General features: G+C 41.0%; 1 protein-coding gene across 5 annotated transcripts; it reads left to right on the top strand.

Annotated features, from left to right (window-relative positions):
* Positions 1-1,309: 1,309 nt before the first annotated feature.
* Positions 1,310-24,871, top strand: PRRG4 (proline rich and Gla domain 4). Of its 5 annotated transcripts, none has more exons than XM_066363757.1 (6): positions 1,310-1,405; positions 2,048-2,172; positions 5,286-5,452; positions 7,243-7,291; positions 9,564-9,696; positions 20,773-24,288. In XM_066363757.1, the coding sequence occupies exons 2-6, from the start codon at positions 2,070-2,072 to the stop codon at positions 21,005-21,007; spliced, it is 687 nt and encodes a 228-aa protein (XP_066219854.1). In that variant the 5' UTR covers positions 1,310-1,405; positions 2,048-2,069; the 3' UTR covers positions 21,008-24,288. The 5 variants fall into 5 exon arrangements, with proteins under 5 accessions (XP_066219854.1, XP_066219871.1, XP_066219866.1 ...); XM_066363774.1 differs by lacking the exons at positions 1,310-1,405; positions 20,773-24,288 and adding exons at positions 1,421-1,731; positions 24,615-24,871; XM_066363769.1 differs by lacking the exon at positions 1,310-1,405 and adding an exon at positions 1,429-1,731 and having other exon boundaries at positions 5,289-5,452.
* The last annotated feature ends 2,983 nt before the right edge of the window (positions 24,872-27,854 follow it).

Here is a 27,854-nt window from a genome sequence, read left to right as displayed (position 1 = left end):
ACTACTGTCAAAAGAATCATTACCTGTTTTCAATATAAAGATGTAAGTTATATGGGCCACCTAAAATATTTTTGTTTTAACTAAACTACTGATACCTAAAATTCTTTTACTTGTGCAAAAGAATATGTTGGAGGTAATTGTCTCCTTTCAGACATTGTTCATGAATTTTGTTAAATGCCTCTAAACATCTGGCTTTACAATTTAAAATCAACAACATTGATTTTAGATAACCCAGTGAGTATTACAACAAAAATAATTTTAAGCATAAAAAACAAAATATAATCAAAGTAAATTCAGATGTGACTTGTGATGTTGTCTTGCCTTGCATGATGCTTGGGAGTGGGGGGGAGGGGAGAAATTGCTTTTTTTTCTGTGCTTTCACTCAGTGGATGGGGAGAGCATGTGTTGGGCTATAGAAAGGAAAGCTAATGAATAAGCTGTAAGTAATATTCTGCCAGCAGGAACTCGATATAGTGACTCCTTTGCAGAGCAAAAAACAGGACATCAAATTTCCTTCGAAGTGTTTATCTTAAAAACACTGACAAGCTTTTAATTATACTGCTGAAGCAAGTGTGAAAGCCAAAGATCAAGCATTGCAATTTTTCTTTCCTCTCAATAAATATTAATATTAGTAACACTGGAGAGTAAAAATGGAAATAGTTTTTGGACAATATAGAAATCATTGTTTGTGTTATGAAAAAAAAATTTCCCAGAAAGAGCTAGAGAGAAAGATGTTTGCCATGCCAAATTAGCATGTTTGTTAAAAACAAAAACAAACACGTAGTTTGGAGATAAACCATATCTAAACATGTATTTGTTAAGTTTTGCTAAATATTAGGTTTGATTTTACAAATAAAAAAGAACATGAAAACTGCAAATCAAGTCATCCTCATAATGGCTATAGTTTTGATTTCGGAAATGCCTTCTAAAGATCTTGGAGACGTTCCAGATTTGGGGAACACAATTCGAGAATCAGTGTCACCGAATAATTTCAACGTCACTTCCCATTTAATATTATTAATAAAGTGACTTTTCTCCAATACATTTTTTTTTTTCTTCCCCAGTACATATTTTGTTCTCGTTTCCGGATCACCCGTTGAGAACAGTTGACTCACGGTAATCACAAGACATTTCCCTAGCCTAGTGCAACCCAAAGCGAAAAGTCCCGGACGCACCGAGGGCGCTCAGGTAAGTACTGAGCACTGAAAATACCCCCCTCCCCCTTAATACAGAAATAGCTGGGTCTACAACCGAGATCAAACCGGCCCCACCCGCGCGCCAAGGCGGGGCCAGAACGGGAAGCCGAAGGGCGAGTTGGCCTACGGCTCTCGGCAGAAGGTTCGGAGAGTGCGAAAGCGAAGCGCGAACTCCGTGGCGACGCTCGCCGATTGCCCGCCCGCCGCAGGTAGGCCGGCCCCCGGGAGGAGTGGCGCCGCCAGGTGCTTCCCCAGGCAGCCGCCGCCTCCCTCCACGCTGAGCCGCTCGGCAGCCTCCCGGGATCTAGGCAGTACGTACTGGCGCGCGCGTCTCCGGGCCGGCCAGGGCGCCCTCCGCGCGCCCCACGCGCCTCCTCGGTCCAAGCGCGGGGGCTGCCGCGGCCCTGCCGAGAGCGTGGCCCAGAGCGTCGCCGGGATTTGGGGGCGCCGAGACGGAGGGTCTGGCGGCCGCAGGCACTACCCGACGACAAGGCCCCGGCTCGGGAGCCGCGGAAACATGCTCCCGGAGTAGCAGGTGCGCCGCTGGCGGCTTGGCCCGGGCGGGGAATGGGTTACCTGGAGGGGCCACCACCGTAGATTGGGGTTCGATTCGAACGCGAGGCAGAGCTCAGCGGTCGGCAGAGTCCCGGGGCGCGGCATTTGTCCCCAGGCTCTCTCGGCGCCACTCTCAGGGCGCAGATGGAACGCAGGTGACCGAAAACGAGCGCGGGGCACAGTTGTCTGGTGGCTTTGAGCACAACAGGTCCGTGACTCAGTTCCTTCAGAAACTCAAAAGTGGTGATGGAAGGGCTTTTATTTTTTGACATGTTTTTCTGGTTTTTTTGTTTCAGTTTGTTTGACCGTTGCTGGACTATGTTTACACTTTTGATTCTACTCAACCAACTGCCCATAGCTACCTTGGCGTTTCCTCATTGCACAAGAAATCCAGAGGAGTCTAGGCATATGGGGAAAGAAGGTAATAAGTATGGCTTCATTTTCCCAGAAAACCCTCTTGGAACCCCAGGCCACGTATTATAGATCTCAAACTAGAAAGCATAGTATTTGAAATTACATGCCCTCGTCAATCATAGAAGCACTAAGGTATTCTTTGGTGTAACTTGTGGTTTATTTGCTAATGTTGTGGTTTGCTTAAGTGCAACTTATACAAATTTATGCGAGTTGCTTTTAATTAAACATATATTTAAGACCTGGTTTGTGGTTAACTTGAATGGAGAACCTATTACGACTTCTAAAATCAGTGAGTGCCTTTTTTTTTTTTTTTTTTAGATGAAGCTATGTGGTAATTATAATGAGCATAATTATTTGTTCTTCTTCCTGGACAGATATAGAGTCCAAGATCTAGTCTGGACTTGTTGAGACCCTGGGCATATAATTTAATGCCCTTCAGCTTGAATTTCTTCATGGGTAAACTAATAGGGGTGAGGAGTGAATGGCCTCTGAGGTCCTTTTTGATTTTTGAATCTCTGGATATAGTCAGTTGGTTGTGAGATTAGGTTTGGGGCTTGATAACCTGGAATCCTATACCTTGTGGGTTCCGGGTCATTCACAGACTGATTCCTGCCGGTGTTTTAAGAGCCTAACTTAGAAAAAAACAGAAAAGGAAAGAAAAATGGCTTTGGTTGTCAGTATCACCTCCCTGCCTTGTCGCTGTGCTTTCCTACCCTGTGCTAGTACTTTGGATCTACTTCTCCACACATTCCTGTCTCTTATCCCTTCTCATCAGATCATGTTCTCAGCTCATTTTCATTTGGGAAGGATCTGTTACACTAATAGTCCTGGATGACTTATTAATGATTAATATAGCTTAGTGTGTTAAACCTTCTAGGAGTTGTGTGTGTTTTAAGGTAGGGCAATTATCTTAATCCAAAGGAATCGAACCCTGATGGCAGAATTCTAGGCAATTGGATAGGCTAGCTAGTGGGAAAAGGATAGATTTTGGAAGGAGATCCTTCTGGGCACATCTCAAGTTGTATCATATGTGTAAGTCCACTCATGGACTCCATTCTCTGTGGGACCAGATGCTGATCCCCAGAATACTTGTGAATGTATTCATTCATTAACACAACAAAGACAAAAAGACACTCAAGAACATCACAAACTCTAGAAGGAATGTAGATATCATAGTTGAGTATAAAAGGTTGGTGATGTCTGTGAGAAGTATAAAAGAGGAATCCTGTATATTTAAAAAGCTGATTTGTTCAGTTAATAACCACTTTATTAACACATACTCTGTGTGAGACCCTGTGCTAGGTACCATAGAATTAGAAATGACTGTAATCCTTGCCCTGGAGGGTCTCTCCATAGATCAGGGAGCCAGGGTATAAACAGAACATCTGCATAAACTCTGTGACAGAGGTAGGAATACAGACCTGGAGAACAGAGCGAAGAGTGAGTAGCAGTAACTGCCTTGGAAGAGTTATATGGCCCCGAAGCCAATGCTTTCTGTCTGCAAACAAGATATAATAAATGGTGATACAAAAAGTAACTAGGAAAATAAGGGACCTCCACTTAAATTCTAATAAAGGCCAATGACTTAAAAGGAATTTATTTAGAAAACATGGGGAGACAGGAGAGAGGAAGAGAATGAAATATTTGGGTTGTTGGGTCTGAAACAGTGGAATGCAGAGAGAGCCTCTTATGGTGATCTAAAACAGGAGAAATGGAGATGGATAGAGAATCTGAGAGGGCAGATACAAAAGCGCAAAGGCCAGAGGGAAAATAGTATCTCTCGTGGAAGTTCAGGATGCTTCAGAGGCAAGGAAGTATGCTGCTTTCAATTATAAGCCCTTTCAGAGTTATTAAGAACCCAAACAACAAAGGACGTTTCTCCTAATACCATAAGGGAGGCAGGGAAAAGTTTGCTGAGGCACTGAAGGTCTAAGGTCAATCACTGACCGAACTAGAACTTTCACAGTCAGGGAAGTGGCAAACAATGGCCTCTAGAAGGGATATTTAATACAGGGGTGAGAATTTTTACTGGCATAAATGTCACTTCAGGAACAATGAAAATGTTTATTACAAAAGGAATCTTTTGTAGTGCCTTCAAATTAAAAGTAGCTTTATTGAGTGCCATTCAGAGGGCGGGGGCATTTCTGTAACTCAGATAACCTACTCAAACAGAAGACTGACAAGGAAAAATTGAGCACTGCTTTTTTAGCCAATAAAATATAAAAATCTGGGCAAATCTGAGAAGTAGCAATACAGAAGCAGATTTCTAATTTTCCTTTCTTAAATTAGATTTCATGTAGTAAATATAGCTAAGTTTGACAAGCTATGAGTTACTACATTACTGGTTTACTATTTTAAGCCTCTGCCAAGCTGAGTAACACCAGACTATACCAATGAATCGATGCAACTGATAGAATTTAGGTCCAAGAGTTCCTTCCACAATAGGAAACTGACTTCATTCATTCATGTAGTAAGTAATTTTTTGAACACCTCTTACGTGTCAGCAACAGCCCTGCTTTAATGGAACTTTCTTTCTAGAGAAAGGAACAGAGTGGTAATAAATGAAGTAAACATACAGAACAAACACTAGATGGTAATCAGTACTCTGGAGAAAAACACTACGGTAGCAATAGGGAGTGCCAGAGGTGGGCAGGTGGGGCTGGAGGTTTAAGGTAATATTGAACAAAATCCTAAGGAGGTAAGAGAACAAACTGAAAGAAGACAGTTCTATTCAGAGGAAGCAGCAACTACAAAGGCAGGAGATATCCGGGTGTGTTGGAACCCAGTGTGTAGCTACAACAGAATGTTGTGGGCGGGGAATGGGGAAGCAAGGAGACCCCTTAGAGGGCCATTGCATGAATCCCATTGAGAGATGATGGAGACTAGAAAAAATATTCATTCTGTTGCCATTTGGTGAAAGCATAAAAATCTACAAGAAAACGAGGGAGAAAAAAGAACAGAAATATTTCATCACACTGGTCTTTTTTGTCAGATTTGAAAACCATACCAGAAAGTTTGATGTAATTTAACCACATCAAGAGAACTATTCACTCTTTTTACTTTTTAAACAGGAATTTTCTTCCTTCTTTTTATCAGTTTGAAATCTTTCTATTTCTTTACTAGTGTTTACATCAAAAGAAGAAGCGACCTCTTTCATACATAGACGCTTGCTGTATAACAGATTTGATTTGGAGCTCTTCACTGCTGGTGACCTAGAAAGAGAGTGCAATGAAGAACTTTGTAATTATGAGGAAGCCAAAGAGATTTTTGTGGATGAAGATAAAACGGTAATTTAGTTGATGATGTTAATTGTCTGGAAACTGATTAAATCGTACTTAAGAAAATGGCATTTTCCAAAAGTCACTGGAGATTTTCTGCTTTAAATAAAATCAGTATTCTATACCTGTTATCTTTTTTTACTTTCTTAAAATGCAAATAAGTTTTAATTTTAGACTTGGCTTTGTACTTAATTGACTGGGCTTTTACTAATTAGCAGTTTTCAATTATGATGTAATTTTGTATGTTTAATGGTTTTTATATTCAAAAATAATCATGAAGCAGTGTGAATTAAACTTCACAATATACTTTGAGTTAGTTCTCTGACACAGGCTTTAATCATTCAAGACTCAGAGCAATTTTATTCTTTTAATCAGTGAGCTAACTTTTTTTTTTTTTTTTTTTTTTTTCCTGAGGTTGGAAATGGGGAGGCAGTCAGACAGACTCCCACATGCGCCCGACTGGGATCCAACCGGCATGCCCACCAGGGGGCGATGCTCTGCCCATCTGGGGCGTTGCTCTGTTGCAACCAGAGCTATTCTATCGCCTGAGGCAGAGGCCACAGAGCCATCCTCAGCACCCGGGCAAACTTTGCTCCAATGGAGCCTCGGCTGCTGGAGGGGAAGAGAGAGACAGAGAGGAAGGAGAGGGGGAGGGGTGGAGAAGCAGATAGGCGCTTCTCCTGTGTGCCCTGGCTGGGAATCGAACCCTGGACTCCTGCACGCCAGGCCGACGCTCTACCACTGAGCCAACTGGCCAAGGCCAGTGAGCTAACCTTTTTGATTACTGTTTATATATCAAGTATTGACAATCTGCTGCATGCCAAGTGCTCTGCTAGAGACTGAGGGACACAAAATATATAGTCCCTGCACTCAGGAGTTTATTGTTTGGTGTATCTTTAGTTTAAGGGAGAAACTTTTAGAAGTTCTACCTTAAAATATAATTAAATTCTGTTTGTTAATCTTGAAAAGGTACTAAACACGGATAGCACTGTCCTTGTTATAATCTGGCATATTCCTGAAGAATGTTAAGTGACCCAAATTCTTTACTCTTGTAGATTAAATAACCACAGCTCCTTTTACCCTTCCTCAAAAGTTCCATTTTTTTGTTCGGTTAATAAGACCCTCTGAAGGTATCATTCAAATTGTAGGTATTAATGGAACTTAGTTTTTTCCCCCAAGAAAACTGTGCCCAACCTCTGTGCTAATATCTACTGCCTACATTAGAGGAGAAGAAAGTCTACAGTTTGTAAGGTGCCTGTTGAGATTTTATTCTGCTTTTCACAGACCCATTTTATAATTTTATCATGGTTCCTTAAAATCGGCTTCCATTCTCTCAAGTAACACTGAACTTCCACAGCCTCAGGGATGTCTTTCCAAATCAATAAATACCTTTCAATAAAATCTAGCAAACCAAGGGCCTACCTAGCATAGGAAAATTCAGACTCATTTTCAAAAATGAGTCCCCTGCCTTCGCTTCCACCTCTGGTACTCTCACCGACTCTCCACTCTTTCCCCTGATGCCTGAGCGGGAACTCTGGGCAGGTGAAGGGAAACAGCATGGTGCAGCGGCAGAGAGGGGGCATTTGCAGTGATCCACTGACCAGTTCCGGAGTTGGGAGAAACAGTGGTGCATGGCCATGCTTTAGAGTTAGAGTGAGTCACACCCTTTAGCTTGAATGAACTGGTTTCCTACCTGTGGCACATGCCAAAAATGTACCGCCTCTAGTCTAGGTCCTTGGGGCCAAATGAAATGATAATAAAGAAATTAAATAAATTTGGAAATTTTACTTTTCTTTTAGATTGCATTTTGGCAGGAATATTCGATTAAAGGACCAGCTACAAAATCAGGTAAGACAAGAATTGATTAAATAATGTTTTTCCACAACCTCTCTTTTTTTTTTTTTTTTTTTAATTTTTTTTATTTTATTTATTCATTTTTAGAGAGGGGAGAGAGAGAGACAGAGAAGGAGAGAGAGACAGAGAGAGAGAGAGAGAGAGAAAGAAGGGGGGAGGAGCTGGAAGCATCAACTCCCATATGTGCCTTGACCAGGCAAGCCCAGGGTTTCGAACCGGCGTTTCCAGGTCAACGCTTTATCCACTGCGCCACCACAGGTCAGGCCACAACCTCTCTTTTAAAATACATTTTAGTTTCACTGTTTGAGTTTGGTTGTTGCTCAATATACTTAGCTTGTAAATTTAAGGAAGGTTTCTCAATTATACTCTGGGCTAGCTAAGACAGAGAGGCCATATTCATCTATTTACACACTGAAAATCAAGTTTGGTGAGATACTGGGGAAATGAGATAATAGGCTTAAAACTGCTTTAAACAGCTCAGCTAAGTCAAGACTTGTACAGAATTTAAAAGTTGTACTCCATTGGTTTCAAGTAGCAAACTATTTCTTTTTTGTTTTCTTTTTATTTCTTTTTTTGTCTTCTCTTTTCACCATTACAAGTGAATGGAATATGTATGCGACTAGGCAAGTTAAGATTGTTAGCCAGAAAGAAGGAATGTCTAGAGCGGGACAATCCTGTCTTTTATCTATATTGATCATCCCTAGCAGGCTTTTAGTCAGGTGGGTCTTTTGCCTGCTATTCTTTCATTCCCCTTAGGTAGGACCCCACTTTATAGAGAGACTGGACTCCATAGCTACACTAGGGTTGCTCAATACATTTTTCTTAGTGGTTAATAGCCAAGTATGTCTAGTGCAGTAGTTGGCAAACTGCGGCTCGCGAGCCACATGCAACTCTTTGGCCCCTTGAGTGTGGCTCTTCCACAAAATACTACGTGCAGGCGCTACCTTGATAAGGAATGTACCTACCTATATAGTTTAAGTTTAAAAAATTTGACTCTCAGAAGAAATTTCCATCGTTGTTCTGTTGATATTTGGCTTGTTGACTAATGAGTTTGCCGACCACAGTCTAGTGGAACAGTTTATGTTTAGCCCACTTTGTCATTTTTTTATTATTATTCGGTGAGAGGAGGAAAGACAGAGAGACAGACTGCCACATGCGCCCCAAATGGGGTCCACCCGGCAAGCCCACTAGGGGGTAATGCTCTGCCCATCTGGGGTGCTGCTCCATTGCTTAGCAATAGAGTTCTTAGCACCTGAGGCAAGGCCATGGAGCCATTCTCAGCAGTGGGGGCCAACTCAGTCCACTTGAGCCATGGCTATAGGAGGGGTGGTGAGGGAGGGAGAGAGAGAGAGAGAGAGAGAGAAAGAGAGAGAAGCAAGAGAGGGAAAGGTGAAGAAGAAGATGAGCGCTTCTCCTGTGTGCCCTGACCAGGAAATGAACTGGAGACATCCACACACTGGGCCAGCGCTCTACCATTGAGCCAACTGGCCAGGGCTCCACATTGTCTTGAGTATTATCCATTTAATATGACCTATTTAAAAGAAAAAAACCCATAACTCAGGCTTTCAGGAAGTGTTATTTAAAAATCTTCACTTGGGGTGATGAATGCACAATACAATATATGGGTGATGTATTATGGAAATGTATACCTGAAACCTATGTAATTTTATTAACCAATATCACCCCAATAAATTTGATTAAAAAAATTGTTTTGTATTTTTCCGAAGTGAGAAGTGGGGAGGCAGTCAGACAGACTCCCGCGTGCGCCCAACAGGGATCCACCCGGCATGCTCACCAGAGGGTGATGCTCTGCCCATCTGGGGCGTTGCTCCATTGCGGCTGAAGCCAGTCTAGCACCTGAGGTGGAAGCCATGGAGCTATCCTCAGCACCCCGGCCAACTTTGCTCCAATGGAGCCTTGGCTACGGGAGGGGAAGAGAGAGACAGAGAGGAAGGAGAGGGGGAGGAGTGGAGAAGCAGATGGGCGCTTCTCCTGTGTGCCCTGGCTGGGAATCGAACCCGGGACTCCTGCACTCCAGGCCGATGCTCTATCACTGAGCCAACTGGCTAGGGTGATAAAATTTTTTTTTTTAAATAAATAGAAATTCTTCAGATCATATGTCTATCTCAAAGACTATTATTTTAAAAAATCAATATTAATTATTTGATGCTTAATACTGTGCTTAGACCCAGGGTTAAATTTATTGAAACCGCAGGTAGTGCTTTTCAGTTGTTATATTTATGTTATTTTAATGATTTTTCTTAAGGTGGTAACAGAGAGAAAATTGATGTTATGGGCCTTCTGACTGGAATAATTGCTGCTGGAGTATTTTTGGTTATTTTTGGATTACTTGGTTACTATCTTTGTATCACTAAGTGTAACAGGCAAAGGCATGCAGGGTAAGTATCAATGAAAATATTTAACTCACTGTTATATATTCTGTACTGTCATTTTTAATTTTTTTTTTTTTTTTTTTCTTTCTTTCTGAAGCTGGAAACGGGGAGAGACAGTCAGACAGACTCCCGCATGCGCCCGACCGGGATCCACCCGGCACGCCCACCAGGGGCGACGCTCTGCCCACCAGGGGGCGATGCTCTGCCCCTCCGGGGCGTCGCTCAGCTGCGACCAGAGCCACTCTAGCGCCTGGGGCAGAGGCCAAGGAGCCATCCCCAGCGCCCGGGCCATCTTTGCTCCAATGGAGCCTTGGCTGCGGGAGGGGAAGAGAGAGACAGAGAGGAAGGAGGCGGGGGGTGGAGAAGCAAATGGGCGCTTCTCCTGTGTGCCCTGGCCGGGAATCGAACCCGGGTCCCCCGCACGCCAGGCCAACGCTCTACCACTGAGCCAACCGGCCAGGGCCTGTACTGTCATTTTTAAATGGCTTAAAAATGGATGCCTGTTTTTAAAATAAACTATTTATTTTGGAATAATTTTAGATATATACGGAAGTTGCAAAGATAGCACAAAGAGGTACCATATATCGTTTACCTCATTATTTTTTCATATATATATCTATATAATTTCTTTTTATTGTACAGAGACAGAGAGTCAGAGAGAGGGATAGATAGGGACAGACAGACAGGAACAGAGAGAGATGAGAAGCATCAATCATTAGTTTTTCGTTACGACACCTTAGTTGTTCATTGATTGCTTTCTCATATGTGCCTTGACCGTGGGGCTACAGTGGACCGAGTAACCCCTTGCACAAGCCAGCGACCTTGGGTCCAAGCTGGTGAGCTTTACTCAAACCAGATGAGCCCGCGCTCAAACTGGTGTCCTCCGCATTCCAGACTGACAATCTTATCCACTGCACCACCACCTGGTCAGGCTATATATTTCATGTTTAATTTAATTTATTGGGGTGACATTAGTTAATAAAACCATACAGGTTTCAAGTGTACAACTCAGTAAAACATATCTGCATACTGAATCATGTACTCAGCATCCAAAGTCATCCCTCATTGTTTTTTTGTTTTGTTTTGGTTTGGTTTGGAGGGGGGAAAGACATATAGAAAGGGAGAGAGATGAGAAGCATCAGTTCTTCGTGGCAGCACCTTAATTGTTCATTGATGGCTTTCTCATAGGTGCCTTGATTGGTGGTGTGGGGGGGGGGGGGCTCCAGCTGAACCAGTGACCTTGGGCTCAAGCCAGCTACAAGCCAGTGGCCATAGGGTCATGTCTATGATCCCATACTCAAGTCAGTGACCATGCTCTCAAGCTGGCACCCTTGTGCTCAAGCCAGATGAGCCTGTGCTCAAGCCGGCGACCTCCATGTTTTGAACCTGAGTCCTCAGCATCCCAGGTCAACGCTCTATCCACTGCACACCACCTGTTCAGTCAAGTCGTCCCTCACTGTTTTATCATAGAACATTTGTAAAACTAACAAACTTAAATTGGTACATTACTATTAACTAAACTCCAAACCTCATTTTGATTTTACTAGCTTTTCCATTATTGCCCTCTTTTTGCCCTAGCATCCAATCAAGATAGTACATTTAGTTGTCATGTGTCCCCAGTTTCCTCTAGTCTATGATAGCTGTTTGGTTGCCTAATTTAACACAAATAAAAAAGCTTTAAACTGCTGTTTCACCCTGGCCAGATGGCTCAGTTGGCTAGAGCGTCTTCCCGCAGCGCAGGGTTGCCAGTTGGGTCCCTGGTCAGCGCACATGCGGGAACAGACTGATGTCCTGGCTCTATCTCCCTCTCTCTTTCTCTAAATTAATAAAGTAAACATTTTTAAAAATGCTGTTTCTAAAGTCCTTCAGAAGAACATAGGAAGATTCACAGATCTCAGCCTGATTTTTCTTTTTTTTAATTTTTTTTCTAGATTTTTAAAAAATTTATTTGATTTAGAGAGAAGAGAGAGAGAAGAGGGGAGGAGCAGGAAGCACCAACTTCCATATGCGCCTTGACCAGGCAAACCCAGGGTTTTGAACCAGTGACCTCAGCATTTATGCACTACACCACCACAAATCAGACCAGCTTGACTTTTCAATATTTCCTCCTTGAGCTGGAGGCAGATACCAGTGTCTCCCCTTTATTTTGAGAGCAAGAGGTTCCATAGTTACTCTGAGTCACAGTGATATCAGATCTAGCCATGTGGCTCACCCAAATAGAAACATAACTAGCTTTTAAATTCAATTATTTTTACTTATCCTTTAAATTAAATAAAAATTAATAATGCCTGGCTGGTGGTCACACAGTGCATAGAGCATCACCCAGAACACTGAGGTCCCTGGTTTGAATCCCTGAGGACGCCAGCTTGAGTACTGGTTCATTGGCGTGGGTGAGGCGTTGCCAGCTTAAGTGTGAGATCATCAACATGATCCCACGGTCACCGACTTGAGCCCTGATGCCACCCCGATCAAGGCACATATGAGAAGCAATCAATGAACAATTAAAGTGAAGCAAGCAATTACAGATAGTGCTCGACTTACGACCACGATTGGTTCCGACAGACTGGTCGTAACACGATTTGGTCGTAAGTTGAGTAGGCTATATGTACAGTACTGTGAAATGATGTTATAAAAATCTTTAAGTCATATTTTATCATAATTTTCTTTCACTATTATTATATATCATAATTTTCTTTGTTCATCTTATGCCATTTGTATCATCTCTACACCATTTTGTTCCTTATTTTTACATTGATCAGGTTTAAGTAAAACACTGCATTACCAGTACAGTTGGTTTAATATTTGCAAAATATACAAAAATACAGGTGTAAAAAATACCATAGGAAACATTTTCCCAATTGCAAAACATACCAAAATATATAAACATGTAAGAAACATTTTATTGGCCAGCACTGTCGTATGCCCAGCTGGGCAACGCTTGTGCTGCCAGACACGGAGCAGTGGTGGCTAGCGATTGTGGTCGTAAAGTCGAATGGCCGTAAGTTGCATAGGTCGTAAGTCAATCAATACCTGTAAAGTTAAGCAAGTACAAGTTGATGCTTCTCATCTCCCTCTCTCTCTCTTCCTCTTTCTCAAAATCAATTAAAGAATATTAATACAGGCCCTGGCGGTTGGCTCAGAGGTAGAGCGACGGCCTGGTGTGTGGAAGTCCCAGGTTTGATTCCCGGCCAGGGCACACAGGAGAAGCGCCCATCTGCTTCTCCACCCTTCCCCCTCTCCTTTCTCTCTATCTCTCTCTTCCCTTCCTGCAGCCAAGGTTCCATTGGAGCAAAGTTGGCCTAGGCGCTGAGGATGGCTCTATGGCCTCCGCCTCAGGTGCTAGAAGGTCTCTGGTTGTAACAGGCAACGCCCCAGATGGGCAGAGTGTCGCCCTCTAGTGGGCATGACAGGTGGGTCCCTGTAGGGCAGTGGTCCCCAAACCCCGGGCTGTGGACTGGTACCAGTCTATGGGCCATTTGGTACTGGTCCGCAGAGAAAGAATAAGTAACTTACATTATTTCTGTTTTATTTATTTAAGTCTAAACGATGTTTTATTTTTAAAAAATGACCAGATGCCCACAGGCATCCCCAAACTACGCCCCGCGGGCCGCAATGCGGCCCCCTGAGGCTATTTATCCAGCCCCCACTGCACTTCTGGAAGGTGCACCTCTTTCATTGGTGGTCAGTGAGAGGACCACTGTATTTGGCAGCCCTCCAATGGTCTGAGGGACAGTGAACTGGCCCCCTGTGTAAAAAGTTTGGAGACCTCTGGAAGACTCATTCTTGCCGCTTGTCTCGGTCACGTGATACATTTATCCATCCCACCCTAAAGGCCAGTCCGTGAAAATATTTTCTGACATTAAACTGGTCCGTGGCCCAAAAAAGGTTGAGGACCACTGCTATAGGGTGTATGTGGGAGTCTGTCTCTCTGCCTCCCTGCTTCTCACTTCAGAAAAATACCAAAAAAAAAAAAAAATTAAAAAATTAAAAAAGAATATTAATAAAATATAAGTGTTACCACTTGAAGATAATAGCACATTAATAAAGCTTCATAAATATTCACAAAAGCTGTAATTATTTGCATAATAGAACCTAAATATATTTAAAGGAATAAAAAGTCACTATCTTCTATATTCTCAGAAAATACAGATGAGTAAGAGAATATTATATAAGAAAAGGCACTACTGGACAGATTATCCAAAATTGATGCTTATAACACCCCTGTTCACACTTTGAAACTAAGTGAACAAGTGCATAATGGTGACCAGGTGATGAGAAGGTTATGGATATAGATAATGGTGATGGTTGCACAACATTCTGGATATAATTAATACCACTAAATTGTATATGTGTAAATGGTTAAAATGGCAATTTTGAAGTCAAATATATTTTACCACAATATATATATTTTTTTTATTGGAAAGGTAAGAGTTTAGGGCACCAGATGTAGAATCAGGATTCCTCTGTTGGAGGATAAAAGCTGAAGCCATGACAAGTAGGCAAGTTCTGAGTGAGATGAGAGAACAGAGGTGAAGGATCGAGCCTAGGGGGATGGCCACGGTAAGGGTGCCGAAAGAAGACACGTTAGCAAAGAGGCAGAGTACGGGCCACATACATCGTCATTCTATCCTGAAGCTGGAATTCCTGCAGGGTTCCTTGAGGCATTAATCACCTGTGGGCATGGACTAAGGAGTTTGTCAGAGACTTCTGTAAATCCTGTAAAAATCTGAGTAATGAAACAAAGTAAGGAAGAATTTATTGAATTTTCTTAAGCCACCATCTTTTAAGCTGAGTGACTTCTTAATTTCCCCTTACTTAATAGACAGGGAAAGGGTGAGGTTTTCCCTTTTTTGAAGACTTTTGACCAAAAAAAAAATATTTTTTTTTTGACAGACTGAGAGAATCAGATAAGGGGACAGATAGGGACACACAGACAGGAAGGGAGAGAGATGAGAAGCATCAATTCTTCATTGCGGCATCTTAGTTGTTCATTGACTGCTTTCTCATATGTGCCTTGACGGGGGTGGGGGCTACAGCAGACTGAATGACCCCTTGCTTAAGCCAGAGACCTTGGCCTCAAGCCAGCGACCTTTGGGCTCAAGCCAGCAACCATGGGGTCATGTCTATGATCCCATGCTCTAGCCAGAGAGCCCACACTCAAGTCGAATGAGCCCATGCTCAAGCGAGTGACCTTGGGGTTTTGAACCTGGGTCCTCCGCATCCTAGTCTGACGCTCTATCCACTGCACCACCGCCTGGTCAGGCAACAAAGATTTTTTTCAGTGGGGCTTTCTCTACAAGCTGTAGAGTCCTAGGAACTCACAGGTTAGTGAAGAAATAGGAAAAGTTTCTTTTTGAATACTCTTCATGTCTTTTATTTTTCTTTTTCCACTCCATTTATAATGTATTTCCAAAAAGGTCTGTGCATGCCCTCATGTTTAATAATTCCACTCAAGGTCTGTGGCAGCATAGCCATTGTTCAGTGTCATGCTTGACATTTTCTTATTTTATCCCGTGTTTTTCTTCATTTTTCTACTTTTCTAAACCACTACATCTTCTTACCTTATGCCTTTTTTCTCTGAAAACCTTTGGTTTTTTCCCACATGAGGTTAGAAGTACAATTCAAAAACAGAAGGAGCAAAGTGGTGTCATTATTACATGTGTTTTCTATGTATTAAAATAAAAACCCTAGATATCTCTTTTTCCTTTTTTTAAATTTTATTTTATTTTATTTTTTTGTATTTTTCTGAAGTAAGAAGCAGGGAGACAGACAGACTCCCGCATGTGCCCGACCGGGATCCACCCGGCATGCCCACCAGGGGGCAATGCTCTGCCCATGTGGGGCGTTGCTCTGTTGCAACCGGAACCATTCTAGCACCTGAGGTGGAGGCCACGGAGCCAACCTCAGCACCCAGGCCAACTTTACTCCAGTGGAGCCTTGGCTGTGGGAGGGGAAGAGAGATAGAGAGGAAGGAGAGGAGGAGGGGTAGAGAAGCAGACGGGTACTTCTTTTGTGTGCCCTGGCTGGGAATTTCACACACCTGGGACTTTCACACACCAGGCCAATCCAGCCAAGGCCCCTAGATATCTCTTTTTTTTCTTCTTCTTCGCCAAGTGAGAGGAGAGGAGCTAGAGAGACAGACTCCTGCATGTGCCCTGACCAGGATCCACCCGGCAGTTCCCATCTGGGGCTGATGCTCTGCCCATCTGTGACATTGGTTATCACAACTGAGCTATTTTTAGTGCCTGAGGCAGAAGCTCCATGGAGCCATCCTCAGCACCTGGGCCAATGCACTAGAACCAATCGAGCCATGGCTGTGCGAAGGGAAGAGAGAGAGAGAGAGAGAGAGAGAGAGAGAGAGAAGGAAGAAGGAGGGGTGGAGAAGCAGATGGGCACTTCTCCTGTGTGCCCTGACCTAGACTCAAACCTGGGACTTCCACATGCCGGGCCAATGCTCTACAACTGATCCTACCAGCCAGGGCCCTCTCTTATTTTTTTATTTTTTATTTTTCTTCTTTTTTTTTTTTAAATTTTTTTAAATTTATTTATTCATTTTAGAGAGGAGAGAGAGTTAGAGTGAAAAAGAGAGAGAGAGAGAGAGAGAAAGGGGGGAAGAGCAGGAAGCATCAACTCCCATATGTGCCTTGACCAGGCAAGCCCAGGGTTTTGAACCTGTGACCTCAGCATTCCAGGTCGATGCTTTTATCCACTGCGCCACCACAGGTCAGGCCCTCTCTTATTTTTTTAAAAAAGATTAATTATACTTAACGTTAGTAGAATATAAGGTGTACAGTTCACAGGTCATTTTTATGTCTATTGTCTCACTTTAATCCTGACAGCAGCCTTTTGATTGTTAGGGGACATTTCAAACTAGGTATATCAAATATTTTCCTATGTTGGGATTAATATTCAAATACTTATTAAAGTGCATTTCATCTATTGTCCCAAGAAATTCTTTCAGTGGAGTTCTCTTTCTATATTTTGTAAATTTAGAAATGTGGAAAAGGTGAGGAAATATTTGAGAGAAAAAAGAGTAAAAAATAAGATCATTGTCAGAAAAGTTTGTCTCATTCCTTTGTAAAAGCATGCCACAAAATGGGGAACAAGATCTTTTATTTCTTAGTTTTCCTTATTTATGAAGTAAAATGGGCATAATATGATATTCATTTGAACTTGAGATGTTATTGGTACATACTTTCTGATTTCAGTCATTTAAGATATACGTAAGAAGCCTGACCAGATGGTGGCGCAGTGGATAGAGCATCGGACTGGGATGCGGAGGACCCAGGTTCAAGACCCCGAGGTCGCCAGCTTCAGTGCGGGCTCAACTGGTTTGAGCAAGGCTCACCAGCTAGAACCCAAGGTCGCTGGCTTGAGCAAGGGGTTACTCGGTCTGCGGTAGCCTCACAGTCAAGGAAAATATGAGAAAGCAATCAATGAACAACTAAATGCCACAATGAAAAACTAATGATTGATGCTTCTCATCTCTCTGCGTTCCTGTCTGTCTATCCCTCTCTCTGACTCTCGCTCTGTGAAAGAAAAAAAAGAAAGAAAGAAAGGAAGCTATATGTAAGAAATAGCTGTGTACATGCACCCTACTTGCATCTACCCAACATGCCCACCAGGGGGCAATGCTCTGCCCATCTGGGGCGTTGCCCTGTTGCAACTGAAGCCATTCTAGCACCTGAAGCAGAGGACAAGGAGCCCTCCTCAGCGCCAGGGGCCAAGTTGCTCCAATGGAGCTTTGGCTGCAGCGTTAATGGTTCCATAAAAGCTGGTTCACAAGACCAAATCAGAGTAAACTCGGGTCTAGAAGAGTTCATCCACATCCATTCTTGTTTCAGTGTGTCCAAGCTTTGGAAGGAAGACACAGAAATAAAGGGAATACAGGGAAGACAGTTGTTAAGCAGAAAAGAATTGAGAAGAATCTATTCTTCATAAAAAAAACCCATAACCCTAACCCTAGCCCTACCCTAACTTTAACCCTAAACCTAACACTCACCCTCACCATCATCCTAACCCTCCTAACCCTCACCCTCATTTTCACCATCAACCTAACCCTAACCCTAACCCTATCCCCAGCCAAGCCCCACCAGTAAAGAAAAAAAAAAAAAAAAAGAAAGAAATAGCTGTGTAGCCCTGGCCGGATAGTTTGAGCATCATCCTAAAGTGTAGAGGATGCCAGTTTGATCCTGGCTCAGGGCACATACAGGAACAGATCTATGTTCCTCTCTCTCTCTCTCTCTCTCTCTCTCTCTCTCTCTCCCCCCTTGCCCTCTCCCTCCCTTCCGCTCTGTCTGAAATCAATAATATAACATTAAAAAAAAAGAAATAGCTGTGTAGCTTTTTAATGACTGATACAATTGCTATATTGTTTCTATATCTTTTAATTCATCTTTTATTCTTATTTTGGCAAACAAATATGAACAAAACTATATTGGTTACTATAGTTATATATACCTTTTCTTTGCTTTATATAAGTTTTAAATATATTTTAAGTGGATTAAATTCTTGGCTTAACACATATTCCAGAACTCTGACATACTTTCTGAATTAGGACAAAAGAAAGCTTATGATATCTTAAATTTTCAAACTCGACATGGAAAAATTTGTTGGTTCAATAAAACATCTTTCTGTCCTGTTCCCTATAAGCAAACAAATAGAACTTTTTGTCAGAGGCTAATGAATGTGGCAAGTGACCAGGAAAACATTGCAGATTTCTGACAGAGGAAGAATTGTGTTGTGCTAAGTAAACTTGTAATGTTCTCAGTCACCTCTCAACCATTGAGGAGTTGATTATCCAGTTCCCTGATTTACATAGATCTTTTTCTTTTCTGTTTTTTAATGTTTATTTTATTGATCTTAGAGAGGAAGGGAGAAAGCAGGAAAGAGACAGGAACATCTGTTCTTGTATGTGCCCTGACTGGGGTTAGAACCGGCAGTCTCTGCTCTACAGGATGATGCTCCAACCAACCGAGCTATTCAGCCAGGGCAAGATATTTTTCTTTTCTTCTTTCCTTCCCTCCAATTTCAGAGCTCATTATTATCTCCAAAGGAAAGGGTGTTTTAAGGTGCAAATTGACTGACTTAGTTTACAGAATTTTGGGTCTGCTAAACTGTCTTTTGTTGGGAAGGATATTATAAATATTGACTAAAGGTTGGAGATTCTCTATGAATTTTAATTATTTTATTAGCCATAACTATAATTTATGCATCGATACTCCATAGACAGCCAACTGCACAATCTAAACAGGTCAATGTTTAAATAATCATTTCATAATTCTCAAGTGAAAAGGGAAAAATGAAGGTTCAAAACACCAGACCCATGTTGCATTTCAGTTTTCACTGGTTGATGTAGTGACACAGTTTTGTGAAAATGTGGGACTTGCATTGGCCATATATTATCAGTGGAATGGGGAAAAGGCATAATCTGAGGAAGAGAAAGGGAAGCACAAAGAGGGTACAGAATTCATTGGACATACTGAGGAGTGTTAGAGAGGCTACCTTGGCAACAGCAGAGAGGTATGAAAAATAAGGCAAGGGCAACCTGACCTGTGGTGGCACAGTGAATAAAGCATTGACCTGGGACGCTGAGGTCGCCAGTTCAAAACCCTGGGCTTGCCTGGTCAAGGCACATATGAGAAGCAGCTACTACGGGTTGATGCTTCCTGCTCTTGTCCCCCTTTCTCTCTCTTTGCTCTCTCTAAAATCAATAAGTAAAATCTGAATAATAAGACAAGGCCAGAAAAAGGGAAGCTTTGAAAGAGAGGCACAGAAGTTAGAACTCAATTCAATGGAAAAAGGCTGCAGGTTAGACTTGCAGAGAAGAGTGATTTGATGGAAGAACTGTTTAGGAGGGATCTGTCCACCAGCCAGCAGGACTGGGGGCGTGGAGGCAAAGAGGAGAGAGACAGACTTCAGCTGTTGGGATTATCTGTGGCATCAGTTTCCTTGGCTTCGCCTTTCAACAAAGCCTGGGTTTGGTTTCACATCGTACTTGGAGAGAGTTTTGTCCAGGAACGAGAGAAAAGGGGGGAATTAGCATGTTTTGAGTCCTTATTATAGAGGAAGCTACACTGCTCACAAAAATTAGGGGATATTGTATTGCTTCATATTCATTTTTGAAATATCCCCTAATTTTTGTGAGCAGCTTTTATTATCCCCACTTTACAGAGGAGGAAACTGAGTCAGGTATCTTGCTTTGGTCACATAGTTAAGAAATGACAGGATCTGGTTTCATACCGTGTCTGACTTGAAAACTCTTATCTTTCCGCTATACCAAGACTCTGTTGTTAGAAAACTTATTATTTTAATAAATTGGGTTCAACTTTTCTTTTAATTTAGAAATTAAATTTAATGGGGTGACATTAATCAACAAGAGTATATAGGTTCCAGGTAAAGATCTCTATAGCATTTGGATTGTTGATTGCAATGTGTGCCCATCACCCAAAGTCAAGTCATTTTCCATCACCCTGTATTTGTCCCTTGTTGATACCCTTCCCCAGCCCCCTCCCCTGCCAACCACTTCACTTTTATCTATGTCCATGAGTCTCAGTTTTATACCCTACCTATGTGTGAAATCATATAGTGTTTAGCTTTTTCTAATTTATAACAATAGTCAGTTGGATTTTTATTTTTATCTTTTTATTTATTTATTTTTTTTGTATTTTTTGGAAGTGAGAAGCGGGGAGGCAGAAAGACTCCCACGTGCGCCCGACTGAGATCCACCCAGCAAGCCCAGTAGGGGTTGATGCTCTGCCCATCTGGGGTGTTGCTCCATCGGCAACCAGAACCATTCTAGTGCCTGAGGTGGAGGCCATGGATCCATCCTCAGCACCTGGGCCAACTTTGGTCCAATGGAGCCTTGGCTGCAGGAGGGGAAGAGAGAGATAGAGAGAAAGGAGAGGGGGAAGGGTGGAGAAGCATATAGGCACTTCTCCTGTGTGCCCTGGCCGGGAATCGAACTGGGGACTTCCACACACCAAGCCCACACTCTACCACTGAGCCAGTCGGCCAAGGCTAGTCAGTTGGATTTTTAAATATTGCCATCTTAACCTAAAAATGCTGCTTTTTCTACTCTAGTTCTTCAGCCACCTACGTAAGAAGGGGCAGGCAGACCCCCTCCATCATTTTCAGAACACCTGAGGAAGCGGTTTTGTCTCCATCACCGCCATCAGTGGAGGACACAGGATTACCGTCTTATGAGCAGGCAGTGGCACTGACCAGAAAGCACAATGTTTCACCACCACCACCATATCCTGGGCCAGCAAAAGGGTTTAGGGTGTTTAAAAAGTCTATGTCGCTCCCATCTCACTAAGCCCACCTTGCCATCTTGGTAGTATGGGAGATTTGTTATTTCAATGGTTCATTTTCCCCAAACCATGAAGACATGTCATTTCAGCCCTTTATGACAAACTGCAAGAAGTAAAGGAGGAGTAAGCATGAGTACTACACCACAGAATTTCCATCAGCATCTTGGACCTGAACTTGATCGTTACCAGCTTGACAAGAAGCTTAGACTCTGTATCCTTGCAGCTAAGAAGAGAACACTTTTTTGTTTGTTTGTTTATTTTGACGGTTCCAGAAATATCTGTACTATGGATGTCATAGCTAGAACTGATGAAATATCTGTATCCTTTGTGCAGATAAAAGTTGTAGATTTTTTTGTGTTGAATATTAAAATTAAGAATTCCTAATCATTAAATTATCCCAAGTCATTATATTGGGCCCACTCTATTAGGATTTCTTGTTGGTTGCAAGGACTTAACATAATTTGACATTTCATTTTAAATTGGTGGCCTTAATCTAATCACTAGGTTTCATATTTTAAATTATTGCATATCATTCATATTTTGCTGGCTTTAGTTGGTAAACTCTTGCTATCAGTTATATTTCATCATGAGGAGTGGGAGCAGTAATCTTTAAAATAAACCTTGCTAGATTGTTAGATCTTCAGAGGATTGCAATGGCAAGGATTTGCAAGAGTTGTACTAACAAATAAATAAGTAGGTTTCCAATCTAAAAGTGACAGAACTTGATTAAGTTGCCCATATTATTGATGAGTAGACACATCTATTTTTTGTTGTTAAATTATCTACATATAACTAAATATAATTATTTATCTTGAAAACTTGTTGAATTTTCTATCTAATGGCTCGAGAACCTAGAAAAAGTAATTTGCTTTTCTGCTATTAAAATAATGATTGATTTTTAAAAAATAATAATATTGAGTGAAGTTAGCAGCAACACCTTGTATCTCTTTATGTCTGGACACAAAATACCATAGGTAACCATTCTAACTTACACTTTATCTCTTCTTCTAATCATATATGTGACCAGTCTCTTCTTAAGAATGTAGTAGAGCACAAGCTATAAACCTCTGGAGTGAGTGTGTATGCAGGGTGAGTGTGTACAAATGTGTGAATTTGTTTCCTCCCTGCTGGAACTCAAGAAATACAAATTTAATAAAGAGATCCAGAATAAAAGAGAGAGAGAAAAAAGAAAATATATTTCTGAGAAATAAAATATTCTGTTCTTTATGTTTTTATCAGACATTTAATTTTTCTATTAAGATAATTTATAAAGTTGTATTATTTTGTTTTATAATTTTTACAGACGAGAGACTAAAACCCACATGCATTTGATAATTTCTTCAAAATTAAATGTGTAGAAAGTATAAGTCATGCTACTATATGTATATTTGTCTTTCCTTAAGGCAGGTAAAAGCAATACCTTAACTATTACAGACTGTCCAAGACATTATACTTTTAGATTCTTGTGTCTCTTTGTCCCAAAGTAATCATCTAGCAATATTTACATACAATTAGGAAAAGTGGTCCTCTTAGAGCCACCTAAATTACCTATAAAATTTTTTCTATTATCCCTGGTCCCTGGTAGCTTGGTTGATTGGCATGTCATACCAAAATGCGAAGGTTGTGGGTTCAATACCCCGTCAGGGCACATGTAGAGACAGTTTCTGTCTCTTTCTCTTACCTCTTTCTAAAATCAATATATATATGTATTTTAAAATCTCTCTCACCTGACCAGGCAGTGGTACGTGGATAGAGCGTCGGCCTAGAATGCTGAGGATCCGGGTTCAAAACCCCAAGGACAGGCCCTGGCCGGTTGGCTCTGGTGGAGCGTCGGCCTGGCGTGCAGAAGTCCCAGGTTTGATTCCCAGCCAGGGCACACAGGAGAGGCACCCATCTGCTTCTCCACCCCTCCCCCTATCCTTCCTCTCTGTCTCTCTCTTCCCCTCCCGCAGCCGAGGCTCCACTGGAGCAAAGATGGCCCGGGCACTGGGGATGGCTCCTTGGCCTCTGCCCCAGGCGCTAGAGTGGCTCTGGTCACAACAGAGCGACGCCCCGGAGGGGCAGAGCATCGCCCCCTGGTGGGCAGAGTGTTGCCCCCTAGTGGGCATGCCAGGTGGATCCCGGTCGGGCGCATGCGGGAGTCTGTCTGACTGACCTCTCCCTTCCTGGTCTGTCTCTCTTAAAAAAATCTCTCAAAAAAATTTTTTTTTACTATTAGTCACACCTTGTTTTTACATAAGCACTTTTTCTCATGTAACATTGCACCTTGCACTTTGTACTTATTTTAATCCTCTTTAAAAGGTCAGAGTCAACCTTCTTGGCTCACTTTGGAACGATCAGACTAAGGCACAGAATGATAACTTGTCCAAAATCTAACATATTGGTGAGACTAGCTTTAGAATGAGTAGGCACACTTTTCTAAACCCATCTTGTACTTATTTAATTAAACCACCTTAAATTATGAAACCCAAGGATTTTGTTACTTAATTCTAAATCGGTATGGGAAATGTATAAGCATTTGTCATATAATATATGTATATATACAAGTATATGTAATCTCACACAGATATATCTTAGGATGAATAAAAATACAAGATATGATAGATCTTATTAAATGCTAACATAAAATAGTCCATGAACTTGTTTATACCCATTGATGGATGAATCTAACTGCAGAGCTAGCTCCAGAACCCGTTGGCACCCCTTCTTCCACAGCAGCCGAGATTTGTCCTATGCCATCATGTAGTTGGCATGATGAATGAACCTAGAATTCATCCTTCAGAGTGTGGAATCACTGGTGTTTGTAAAACATTCATTGTTAACCTCATAACACTTTATGTAAAAGAAAATGAGAACCATTACTGAAAAATATTTATAATGATTGAAGGGGAAATATCTCAATGTAAAATTACTGACATATTTCTGTCTTATTCACCCTTTCTATTCCTGTTGTATCTTTGGTGGTGGATTTTTTTTGTTTGATTGATCTGTTTTATTTCTGCTTCTTCCCTAGGCAAATGATTGGTGTTAACCATTAAATGTACTTTGACACAAAGTTTTGTGTTTAGTTAGGTGAGTTGTCCCCTCTATTATAATCAAAATGAATGGAGCATGGATATAAAAAAGGAAATTGGAGTAGAAAAAGAGAAATACACAGTCATAAGATTATACCTTCAGTAGGATAGATAATTCTACATGGAATGCTGTCTTTTCAAAATGAAAAATATTAAAGAGCACAAAATCTGACTTAAAGTTTCCATCTGTTAATATTCCCTCTGTGTAAAAACAGTGAGTGAAAACTCAGAACAATTAAAAGCTAGAACAAAAATATTCCGTGTCTTTGGTTTCCTCTTTGCCTGTAAAATTCTAATCATTTTTTTCTGTTTATCAGATACTTGATATGTGTATACTTTTCTTGTATGTACAAGAGAATGATTAATGAGAAAAGATTTGTTAATGCTGTTCAAAAACTCAATTTTCATATTTTTCTAATTGAATGTGAATTAAATTTTATAAGTTATTATTTTGATTTGAAATGTTGCATATGGTGCTTATACAATTAAATGAGTATCTAGAACTTCTGTATTTTTTAAAAACTATATTCTTTTGTAGATCACCAATATGGCATTTTGGAACACGTATTATGTATCGATGTGTCAATCATCTCTATTGTCTATTTCCTCCAACATTTTTTGTTTGTTTAAAAATGTTTTCCTAACAGATTAATAGCTCAAGGCAATCCAGTATAAATATAAATATATCAGTATTTTCATTATCTGGAAAAAGAAACCCATTTTTTAATGCATATTTTCTTACAACCTTACGTTTTAGTTTTAATGGATTTCCTATTACAGATACTTTTTATACATGTGAATAAACTTTATACTAAATAAATGTGTTGTTTGTTTAATTAAACATACTTTTTTCCTATGTAGTGGCATATAACTATATAAATAAAATGTGTACAATATAATGCATGTTTTCAAACAATGTTTGAAATATATACATGGTGATGTATATATTTTTCACCCAGTGGAGCTAGCAGGCTGTTAAATAACTTAGTTGCAGTTATGAAAGTGCTATTTTCTTTAACATGTTTTTAATATTTACTCTATTTTTGCATCAGATTTATAGTATGTTACTCCTTAATTTATTTCTGTGAACTACATCTATACATAATTTAAAAATCAAAAGAGAATATAGTAATGTTACACTAAAGTATAAGAGTAGCAGTACTTCTAGATTAAGAAAAACATTAAGTATCATACACAGATAGCCCTGATTATTACTAAATATTACTTTGTGTTACACATTGGAGTACTTTAAAATTTTTTGGATCCAATTGAGTTATGCGTATAAAATTACTTTAATCAAAAGAGTGAGAAAACAAGCTAGTGACTAGGAGAAAATATTTTTGAAAGATATCTGATAAAGGACTATACCCAACCTATACAAAGAACTCCTAAACATAAGAAAACAGCCCAACATTAAAAATGGGCAAAGGACCTGAACAGACACCTCACCAAAGAAGATTTACAGATAGGTGATAAGCATATGAAAAGTGTTCAACATATCAGAGAATTGCAAGTCAAAACAACAAATACCACTACACACCTATTAAAATGGCCAAAATCACCTAACCAGGCGATGGTGCAGTGGATGGAGCAGCAGCCTGGGATGCTAAAGACCCGAGTTTGAAACCCCAAGGCTGCCAGCTTGAGTGCAGGTTCATGCATCTTGAGCATGGGGTTGCCAGCTTGAGCAAGGGGTTGCTGGCTCAGCTGGAGCTCCCCACCTCCCCAGTCAAGGCACATCAGAGAAAGCAATCAATGAACAACTAAGGTGTTGCAACTATAAGTTGATGCTTCTTGTCTGTCCCTGTTTGTCTCTCAAAAAAAAAAAAAAAAAAAAAAAAAAAAAGCCAAAATCTGGACTACATTAAATTTGGTGAGGATGTACAGCAATAGGAACTCATTTGTTACTGGTTGGAATGCACTATGGTACAATCACTGTGGAAGACAGTTTGTCAGTTTCCTATAAAACTAAGTACACTCTTCCTATTTGATCTATTGATAGCAGTCGTCTTCCTTGGTATTTACCCAAATGAGTTGAAAGCTTGTGTCCAAAAACCTGCACATGGATGTTTATAGAAGCTTTAATTATAACTGCCAGAGCTTGGAAGCAACCAAGATCTCTTTCAGTAAGCAAATAGATAAATGTGGTACATTCAGATAATGTGATTATTATTCAATGCTAAAAAGAAATGAGCTATCAAGTCAGGAAAAGACATGATGGAAACAAATGCATATTATTAAGTTAAAGAAGCCAGTCTGAAAAGGTTATGTCCTGTATGATTCCAACTATATGACATTCTAGAAGACAAAACAATGGAGACAGTAAGAAGATCAGTCAGGGATTGTGGTGGTGGAGAAGGGCTGAATAGACGGAACACAGATTTTTAAGATAGTGAAACTGCTCTGTAGGATACTACTATATACTGGTGGATACATGTCACTATACATTTGTCCAAACCCATAGAATGTGTAACACGAAGAGCAAACCCTCATGTAAAGTAGGGACTTTGAGTGATAATGATGTGTCAATGTAGGTTAGTTGATTATAACAAATGTACCACTCCAGTGGGAGATGTTAATAGCAGGGGGTGTTCATCTGTGTGAACAGGGGGCAGTACTTTTCACTCAGTTTTTTTTTTTAATCTTTTTTTTTTCTTTTTTTCTTTATTCATTTTTAGACAGGAGAGAGAGAAGGAGAGAGAGAGAGACAGAGAGAGAGAAGGGGGGGGAGCTGGAAGCATCAACTCCCATATGTGCCTTGACCAGGCAAGCCCAGGGTTTTGAACTGGCAACCTCAGCATTTCCAGGTCGATGCATTATCCACTGCACCACCACAGATCAGGCTCCACTCAGTTTTTTTACAAATTTTTATTTATTGATTTTAGCGAGAGAAGAAAGGAGAGAGAGACAAGAACGTTGACCTGTTCCTGTATGTATCCTGACTGGGAATTGAATAGTCGACCTCTGCACTTCGGGATGATGCTCTACCAACCAAGCTATCCAGCCAGGGCCGCATAACTTTTTATACTATAATTTTCAACTCTATGACATTTTAATTTTTTTAGATTGTATTTTTAATTTTCAAGAGCATTTTGTGTTGATTTTTTTTAACATTTATAGCAACTTGCCTGACCTGTGGTGGCACAGTGGATAAAGCGTCAATCTGGAAACATTGAGGTTGCCGGTTCAAAACCCTGGCTTGCCTGGTCAAGGCACATATGGGAGTTGATGCTTTCTGCTCTTCCCCCTTCTCTCTCTCTCTCTCTCTCTCTCTCTCTCTCTCTCTTTCCCCCCTCCTCTCTCTAAAAAAACCCCAAACATTTATAGCAACTTGACATTCTTGGATCTTGGTTAGAATTATATGGATTTACTGACTACATTGCTAGTCAGGCAAGCCCCAATTCTGCATTTCCCAACAAGCTAGTAAATAAGGCTGCCTCGCTGGAGATAGAGTTCCATTACTCCCTCCCTCAACTGATTGCCTTCATTACCTTAAGCAAGGGGCTGAATTCTGGGTCTCGGTTTCCTCAACAACAAAATGAGGGTGATGAACTACTCAGTCTAACTCCAAGCTTCCTACCAGTTTAAATAGTTAGTGATTTTTAACGGGGTTGGAGGAAGGTTGGGAAGTATGGGAAACGTGCGGAGATTGTTCATGAAGGTATTCGAAGGCCTCACTAATTCCTAGACAATGAACTCAGAAAGCAGTGAAGACAGGACTGGGGGAGTAGGAGGATTCCTTAAGTGTAGGATTTCAATTCATCGTGTAACAAACTGC

The sequence above is a fragment of the Saccopteryx leptura genome, chromosome 1 (genome assembly GCF_036850995.1).
Source record: "Saccopteryx leptura isolate mSacLep1 chromosome 1, mSacLep1_pri_phased_curated, whole genome shotgun sequence".
Classification (NCBI taxonomy): Eukaryota; Metazoa; Chordata; class Mammalia; order Chiroptera; family Emballonuridae; genus Saccopteryx; species Saccopteryx leptura.
The sequence above is the reverse complement of the archived record's forward strand: the minus strand, read 5'-3'. Positions and strand labels throughout refer to the sequence as shown.

Excerpts from the sequence above, each read along its gene's own strand:
- PRRG4 (XM_066363757.1), top strand. The coding sequence starts at position 2,070 with ATGTTTACACTTTTGATTCTACTCAACCAACTGCCCATAGCTACCTTG. Across the intron at positions 7,292-9,563 it reads AGGACCAGCTACAAAATCAG|GTGGTAACAGAGAGAAAATT; the intron begins GTAAGACAAGAA and ends ATTTTTCTTAAG. Across the intron at positions 9,697-20,772 it reads AACAGGCAAAGGCATGCAGG|TTCTTCAGCCACCTACGTAA; the intron begins GTAAGTATCAAT and ends TTTCTACTCTAG.